The following is a 9,344-nucleotide window of genomic DNA, read 5'->3' on the forward strand; positions in this document are numbered from 1 at the left end:
GTAACTACAAATAGCCCGGGGCAGTTAGTCCTCCCTCAGTGCTTCCCTCTGCTGCAGCCCTCTCCAGGCTCTCCTCGTCCTCCAACATGGCCTCCTACAGCTCCTCCGCCCAAAGCGCCTCCTCCTACCGTCGCGCCTTCGGCCAAGGCACCTACGCCTCGCCCTCCCTGAACCGCTCCCTGCTGGGCCACAGGGGCAGCGGCGGCGGCGGCGGGGGCCACGTCTCCTCCAGAGTCTACGAGGTGACCCGGACCAGCGCGACGCCCACCTACCGCGTCTCCTCCTCAGGCTACTATGGGAAGCCCCTGTCGGCCTCCCGTGTCTCCATGGGGCGCTCCTACGCCGGCATGGGCGAGACGCTGGACTTCAGCCTGGCCGACGCTCTCAACCAGGAATTCCTGACCACGCGGACCAACGAGAAGGTCGAGCTGCAGCACCTGAACGACCGCTTCGCCAGCTACATCGAGAAGGTCCGCTACTTGGAGACGCAGAACCAGGCGCTGTCGGTGGAGGTGGAGCGTCTGCGCGGCCGCGAGCCCACGCGCATCGCCGACCTGTACGAGGAGGAGATGTGCGAGCTGAGGAGGCAGGTGGAGATCCTGACCAATCAGAGGTCGCGCATTGAGGTGGAGCGGGACAACCTGGTCGACGACCTGGACAAGCTAAAACTCAGGTGGGAGGGGCCAGACGGCGTGTGTGTGTTTCTTTAAGAAGAAGTGTGAGTATGTGTGTGTTTGTGTGTGTGTCGTCGGGCGGAAAGAGAAAACTGACAGAAATGTAGAAAAACAGGAAAGACAGAAGAGTTTGTGGAGCTCAGAGGGAGAAAAACATAATAAATATGATAAAAACGTTTGATTTTACACAGACTACATGTAGGAACGTGTGGATGAAGAGCTGTGATGTCACACAGACGAGTCAGTGTCACAGTATCAGCTGTTTGTTGTGGTTACAGGAAGCGTCTTTACTCCCTGACGAGTGGGTTTGTTCTTTAAAGACCACTCACATACTTCACATCACTACATCACAAGAAGTAAAGACTGAGTCTGAGGAGAAAATGACTTAATATTAGTGAATCGTGGTCACTGCTGCAGGATAATTTACTTTTAGTTGTACTTTTGATACTTAAGTTCATTTATTACCAGAAATGTACTTGATACTTCAGTTAATTTCATGCAGTATCAGATACTTTAAGACTTTTACTCTTTACTTTTACTCGGGTGTGACTTTTGGGTACTTTTTGGGCATTTATTATTATTTCCCTTTCTTAAAAGCATCATTAATAAATGGTGAATTTAAAGTTAGCTACAAAGTAACTAGTGACTAAAGTTATTAAATGAATGTACAGACTAATAGAGGCATTCTTCTTCTTCTTCTTCTTCTTCTTCTTCTGGACCACACTGCAGGACAGTTTTTTGGAAGTTTTACTGGTCTTTGTCTTCATCCTCAGATTGTGTCTCAGCTTATCATAAATAAGATCTCAAAATATTCCCCACATCACAGGAAGAAGGTGGAGGATGACTCACTGTTGATGCAGTGGGACAAGAATTATATTTAAACAAGCTGAGGTTCAACTCGCCTACACGCTTCGTATAGACTGTGTTTTAGGAGGGAGGAAGACTGTGAAATGATGCAGAGGGACTGGAGGATCATTAAGATTACTTGACTTATAAACTCAAGACTGAGAGAGGTCAGCAACAGAAACACGGAGGTGTTGGACGGTTACATAACAAGACACGGGGTGTCACTGACAGCAGCTTCACTCCCTCTACTGGACCAGAAAATATTACAAATACTGTTATTAAACATTAAAACTAGTATTTCTGTCAATCCTGAGATGGCTGCTGTTTGATTGACAGCTCGTTTGAGCAGATATGAGCGTATATGCCCGCCCCAGAGCTGACAACAGCCAATGAGTGGTCGTGTAAACACAAACTTAGTGTAAATAAGGAAATAAAGAGTTTTTGCCCTCGTTACAGTTTCAGGATCCATTATCTACTCCACCACATTTAAGAGAGAAATATTCACTCATATTCATTTATTTTTGAAAGATTACTCCTCCTGATACTGTTGCTCAGCGGACCTTAAATGTGCCACATTTGGATTAACGCATCGAAACAAACCAAAATGTTTCCAGTTTATTTATATTTGAAATAATAATTAAAACATGTTTCATTAAATTCAAAGTTCAGCATGAAGAATTGGATTTAAAACAGTCTGATGATTATAAAGACGTTTCCAAAGTCTAAATAACACGAGTGCCACAGCTTTAAATTTAGACCTGACAATGAGCTTCAGCTTGGAGCAGGCACACGATCAGCTTTGTCCTGTTGGAGTGCCCATGAGCAAGACGCTGAATCCCAAAGTCCAAAAAACACAAATGTCACAGAAAGTGTCGTCTCTGTTGTTGATCTTCATATAATCTCTGGGGTGTTGGACTATAAAAACGATGGATGACGTTTGTGTGTGTTGCTGCTTCGATCTGACCAAAGTTAGAGCTCATCACACACACACACACACACACACACACACACACACACACACACACACACACACACGTTTACTCTGTGGTCTTCTATAAAAGGAGAGGAAACAGCTCCCACATATCTGCAGCATCTCTAACGACCTGTTCTTCCTCTCTCTGGCTCTGAGGTTTACATGTCGAGTGTCAGACTCAGAGAGACGACAGTTTAAATATCAAACCATAACTGGAAGACGTCTTCACAAGAGTTTTTTATTAGAATAAAACATAAATGGAGCTTTTATCTCCTTCACTCCCTGTCAGGAGTTTTGTGACTCTGGCTCAACAAATAAAAAGAGCATCTGCTCACTGCAGGAGAGGATTACAACAACATCTGGTGTTACAGAGAGCTTTTATTACAGCCGTTAACGTGTCGCTCACTTTGCTCTTTTTAGATGTTTTACAGGCAAATCACATGGAGGAGATGTTTGAGGATAATTCCTGTGTTTTCAGACTCAGTTTATTTGAATTTGACTTATTTTAGGTCAACAAAGGTAAATAAATGATTCAGTATTCCTCCATAACACTAAAAATGACACTCAATCAGGTTGCAGCTATTTTTTTAAGTTAAAAAATAAAATGTAATATGTTAAAAAAAATTGATTTTAATATGTCTGCATATATTTGACAATATATTGCTTTAAGAGTATAGTATAGTACTGATATGTGTTTTTTAATCTTATACATAAAATGTTTTGCATGTAACTACATAATATATTTATGGTAATATGTTTTACAATATATGAAACATGTCAATATGTGGTATATTTGTCAATATATAGATAATATACTGTTACATCTTATATATTAAATAATACATTGGTAATAGAACCTGTTCCAAAAAAACTCAAAATGACTAAAATATATTTTGCAGATGATACAAGTTAATATATTTCTGGTAATGATGGTAATATTATGGCATTGATTGGTATAATTTGTCAATATATCAATAAATATATATACTAACATATACACACAGATACTGTATATACTGAGAATATACTGGAGCATCTGATGTATTCAATAATACATTGCAAGCACATAATTAAATGTATATTTCCACACATTTCTCCTGCAGACTTCAGGAAGAGATTCTGCAAAAAGAGGAAGCAGAAAACAACCTGGCTGCTTTCAGAGCGGTGAGTCCTCACGTGTTACTGTCGGTACTGTACGTCACTACACAACGTATTTACATGAGATTAATAATGTATATTTTACTATTTCTCTGTAAAAACAAGCTTGAACATCACCGCTACTATTTTTGGGTACTTAATAATGAATAAATCGTGACATAACGGGATGGTTTGGGTTGAATTCAGTTGATTTTTGACTTTATAAAACACGAATGTAGTCTGAATCTTCTCCACTCCCATCAGGTTTATTTAGATTTGGATATGAACTATTTTGATACAGCTGACGGTCCTCAGTGTCCTGTTATCTGTCAGGGAGCCTTCGATCGTATTAAACAATCTTTCTCAGCAGATAAAGTTTGTTTGAGAACTTCTCGTCCATGTTGGCTTTAAAATTGACCTAAAAATGTCAAGAATGATCTTTGAAACTCAGGAATGAAAGTAAATAAAAGGTTTGACGGATTAAACTACTACTTTTAATTTCCCCCAGTTTTTAAAATGATTCACTGAACTGTTGCAGGACGTGGACGCTGCCACTCTGGCCCGTCTGGACCTGGAGCGTCGCATCGAGACGCTGCAGGAGGAGATCGCCTTCCTGAAGAAGATCCACGAGGAGGTTCTTCTTCTTCTGTCTCTCTGTTCATACAGCACACATATTAAGGCTCATTTACATTTGTTGGGGACACAAAAGATTATTTTAAAGTCATTTAGGAGTAAAAATGACAAAGTTTAGGGAACAAAACAATCAGTTAACCTGTGATACACATTTCAATTCATGCAAAACCTCAAAGAGTTCATTTGTTGTCTGTTGAGTCTTTGTTTGTCTGTTGGCATGTGTTGTTACATCTGTGTGTGTGTGTGTGTGTGTGTGTGTGTGTGTGTGTGTGTGTGTGTGTGTGTGTGTGTGTGGAGGATTGGGTTAGTAGTACACAGTTTCACGCACAAACACACACAAAGCTTGTGTGCTGGCAGCCGGCCTGCAGTGTTTCAGCACAGCGCTGAAATCTCCCTCAGCAGATGTACGGCTAAAATTACTCCGTGTACCAGCAGCTCACGTCCTCGAGTCTGAGCAGCACCGGCCTGTAAGCTTAGGAGTGTGTGTGTGTGTGTGTGTGTGTGTGTGTGTGTGTCCATCCTGAGACTGATAAGCTACATGACGCCGGAGCCGAGTGGCTGCTGCAGTGTCTTGTCAGGCTGATATGAGGCCATCAGAGACAACGAGCGCTGCTGCTGCTGGGTGGTGAAGAGGATGTTGATGTGACTCAGAATCCAGAAATGTGCAGACAATTGGTTTGTAGTTGTACTTCAAGTATCAAGTCGAGGTACTTGTACTTTACTTGATTATTCCCATTTTATTCAACTTTAACAGGTGTGCTCAGCTTCAACTCTACAGCACGTCAGATGTAAAATGAAAACGCTTCCAGGGAACATCGAGTACTTTTACTTTTCATACTTATCTACTTTTACTTGATTAATGTTTTTAGTAAAACTTTTAGTGGAAGATGTTTCTAAAAAAAAAATCACAATACAACGACGACTTGGCTTCATGTCATAAAAGTTCTGGGTACTTTGGGTGGAAACGCATCTGAAGTTTTGACTTGGTTAGCACTTCATCTTCAGGGTGTCACTTCCAGGCTCATTGGGTTTTAGTTGTTACTGGTCGGACTGGTGCACACATACTGTACGAGAGCTGGTCCCTTTGATCCCGTCCAGCCTCCCTCAGCTCTAACCTGACCTCCCTCCTCCTCCTCCTGCAGGAGATCCGCGAGCTGCAGGCGCAGATGCAGGAGACTCAGGTGCAGATCCAGATGGACATGTCCAAGCCGGACCTGACGGCGGCGCTCAGAGACATCAGAGCCCAGTACGAGGGCATCGCCGCCAAGAACATCTCCGAGGCCGAGGACTGGTACAAGTCAAAGGTGAGAGAGGGTCGACCGGAGTTTAGATTATAAATCACGTTCATACCTGTAATACCTGACCTTTGACCTTTGTCCCTCCAGGTGTCCGACCTGAACCAGGCGGTGAGTAAGAACAACGAGGCCCTGAAGCAGGCCCGGCAGGAGACCATGGAGTTCAGACACCAGATCCAGTCCTACACCTGCGAGATCGACTCGCTCAAAGGCACCGTACGTCTCACACACGTAAAGATTTGAAGCTCGTGCCGTTCGATCCGATTCTCAACAGACCCGTCTCTCTGAATCCAGAATGAGTCCCTGATGAGGCAGATGAGGGACATGGAGGACCGTCACGGGCTGGAGGCCAGCGGCTTCCAGGACACCATCGCCCGGCTGGAGGCGGAAATCGCCAACATGAAGGACGAGATGGCGCGCCACCTCCGGGAGTACCAGGACCTGCTCAACGTCAAGATGGCGCTGGATGTGGAGATCGCCACCTACAGGAAGCTGCTGGAAGGGGAGGAGAGCAGGTGAGGAGCCTGAAAGGTTTTAAAGGATTAAACACCTCTTTTTTTATCCAACTGAAGGTGAATCAAGATTTAGTCATGAATATATGATGCATATTCATTTATATTTGTGTCTTCACAGGATCACCCTGCCTGTGCAGACTTACTCCACCCTGAGCTTCAGAGGTACAAACTCACCTGCTGTTCCCTGAACACACCACGAGAGGGCGCACGTCTCTTTAAACAGCAGTCTGGAGCCTGAACTGACCCATAATGCAGTTCGCCTGCAGATGGAGCTTTGAAACCTGATTTATGATGCTTCATTACTTAAATACCAAATGGACAAACAGTCCATAACATGATGAGCAGATTAAAGAGACACGCTGTGGTTTTCAGGAGTTTATGTGCGGCACACGGTCTCACATTCTGCTTCTGATACGTCAGAAATTCATTGAAAAGTTAAATGATCATTATTGTATCAGAAGAAAGCCTCAGTAGTTTGACCTTCTCTCAGGCTGATGATATTTTCTGCCTGTGTTTGAACAGAAACCAGCCCGGAGCACCAGCAGCGCTCCTCCGAGACGCATTCGAAGAAAACCGTCCTCATCAAGACCATCGAGACCCGCGACGGAGAGGTAAACCCTCACAGGAGAGCACGACTGTCATCATCCACTGGACAAAACGACAAACAACAAAGTCCTGACAGGAACAAGGATTTCACACACCGACTCATTTAAACCCTCTGAACCTAAACTAATGGGCTTACATCAGAATCGATCAGTATTCAGAGCGGGTCAGCGCTGGCTTTTAGTTCATTCTGCCCGAAACGTCCAGAATCAATATTCTGCACCGACACTGAAGGAACAGCTCTTTACCTCTAAACGTTTTCTATTAGCCACAAAGGGCCACGTCAGATCTGACCCCTGTGCAGCTGCAGCGAGGACGCAGCTTCTGCACGTGGCACACGCTCTACCAACTGATTTGATTATTGTTAATATTTTCATGGTTTTATTAGACAGAGCATCTTAGAGAAGCTGACAGGAAACATAACGACATGCAACAAGGAGCCACAGGTCAGGTTGGACCCTCGGCCTCTGCACACGGGCCACGCTCCACCAGCAGCGCCACCAGCCAGCAGCTCTGATAATCCTCTGCAGGGCAGAGTGAGGACACAGCTGCACCACACTGACGTGTTGCCACTTCATTCAGGAGGCTTTGCTTCTACGTAAACCAACACCTACACACACATGCAGCGACTTGTTCAGCCAACGAGTGCCAAGCAGATATCCTGTCCCGCCTGAGTGGAGGCACGCTGCAGCCGCAGCCTCCCGGGAAAACAAACGTCCCGGACGTGTTGAGACGAGTCATTGTTGTCCTCGTTCCCACTGTACCGTCTCGTCTGGTTTCTCCCTGATAACTTTGTTCAGGCCGACACGCTGCTTTTTTTTCTCCTCCCGCAAAGACCAAATGCTTTCAGTGCCCCAAAACACTGCGAGCGCTTACTCAGTTATTTCTGTCTGTGTTGGAGTCCTGCAGGGAAGGAAAAGGAAAATCCTTGTTGGGTAGCTGAGCAAAAAAACTATCAACCCATCATCATCAATTTCAGGCTTAATTTAACAACTTCCAGTTAATCTCACACTTGTTGAGGATTAAGATTCTGCCGAGGATACAAACAGATCATTTATCTGGTCGTGGGCACATCTGTAGCTGAAAACTACTGAGTATGAAACAATTAGAAGACAAGAAGAGAAATTCATCTGTAGGAAAAAATTAGAGACAAAAAAAAGACTTGTTAGAAGAAGTTTGAAGTGATCTAAGATAAATCCTGCAGGAGGTCTACTATAAAAAATATGAAACTTCCAGGACATGAAAGACGACAGAAGCACCAACACACTCCAGTTGGTGCTGGAGCTGATTTACAACCATCCAATTATCTTTAATTGTCTGTGAGCAGCTCAATTATCTTTCCCACACTGCAGACACGCTGTGGTTGAGTGTGTGGTGTGGTGTCATGTTCGGTGTATCTTTATATCTGCATGTGTTTCTGTCCTGCAGGTCGTCAGCGAGTCGACGCAGCACCAGCAGGACATCATGTAACGATGTGCAGAAGATAAGAAGAAGAAACAATCCGTCCTTCACTGACGGATGAAGACAACGATCAAGAAAAGATGCTCAAAGAAAACAAAGTAAAAAGACTTTACAAACTCAGATTATGGCCTGTACTGTTCTTGTTTTAAAGTTACTGTCATATGTGAATCTTTAACGTTGCTGAGGGTTATTTATCTCTGCTTTCTCACACGTACAGTAAGTTAGTTGGAGTTGGAGTTAACATCTCCATCCCACCATCCACATTTCTGTTTAACTGACTCCAAAAAACTTTATTTTCTCAGTTTGTCTCTCGGAAAAATAAATATTAAGGTGAGTCACTGCAGTGGAATAAAGAAAAGACACAATTACAGATAGTGACGAAGACTGAAGATGGAAGTTTTTAAATAATAAGATAATTTTATTTTGGACCCAAAAGTACGGAAGAAGATTAGGGCCACTATTATCAAATAATCGTTCGTCACATCGACCCTTAATCCTCTTCTGTATGAACGACGTTGCAGAAAGGTAAAAGCATTCAGACGGCTGGTGAGATACTCCGGTGCCGTCTCCACTTCCTGTTCTTCAATTTAAGTTAAATGTCTCTCAGTGTTTCCCACAGAGCGACTGTGAACCTGTGGCGGGTGGATGATGATATTTGACGACAACCACCAGCCTATCCAAACTATCTAAACGTGGTAAACGACACCTGGCTGGCCCGCCCATGTAAAGTCCACGTGTGGGAAACACTGCAGAAAATCTACCGTTTCACATCAACTGAGCAAATCCTGCCTTTGCATCCAATGTTACACCACAAAATATTTGCAGCTGGATCCAAATCTACACTGAAAATGCAACAATAGGTTTTTTTGTCTTACATCATGATTCTTCTTCTGGTTTCTTCCACGAGCAGCAGATTATATCCCGTTCATCCAGGTCAGAGGTTCGTCCAAACGAGATTGAGGTGAACTGTATGTGTGTTTGTGCTCATCGATAAAGAGACGGAGGAGGAGATTAAAAAGATGAAGCGAGAGATGAGGGGAGAAGCGGTCGAGCGAGGTAGAGAGCACAGTAAAGAGAGAGAGAGAGAGAGAGAGAGGAGGCTGTTAATCTCTTGTGACTTTCAAACATTGTTTGCTAATAAAAGTAAAGTGGACTTCACGCTGCAGCTGACTGATGTCTGTGTGTCCTCCAGCTCAAAGACGACTCG

General features: G+C 43.9%; 1 protein-coding gene across 1 annotated transcript; it reads left to right on the forward strand.

The window, feature by feature from the left end:
- Positions 1 to 39: 39 nt before the first annotated feature.
- Positions 40 to 9,295, forward strand: desmb (desmin b). Its single transcript, XM_084347485.1, has 9 exons — positions 40 to 673; positions 3,597 to 3,657; positions 4,169 to 4,264; positions 5,406 to 5,567; positions 5,649 to 5,774; positions 5,853 to 6,073; positions 6,192 to 6,235; positions 6,596 to 6,684; positions 8,105 to 9,295. Exons 1-9 carry the CDS (start codon positions 87 to 89, stop codon positions 8,144 to 8,146), a joined length of 1,428 nt encoding a protein of 475 aa, XP_084203611.1. The 5' UTR covers positions 40 to 86; the 3' UTR covers positions 8,147 to 9,295.
- The last annotated feature ends 49 nt before the right edge of the window (positions 9,296 to 9,344 follow it).

Source organism: Pagrus pagrus, assembly GCF_965226575.1.
Source record: "Pagrus pagrus genome assembly, chromosome: 24".
Taxonomy (NCBI): Eukaryota; Metazoa; Chordata; class Actinopteri; order Spariformes; family Sparidae; genus Pagrus; species Pagrus pagrus.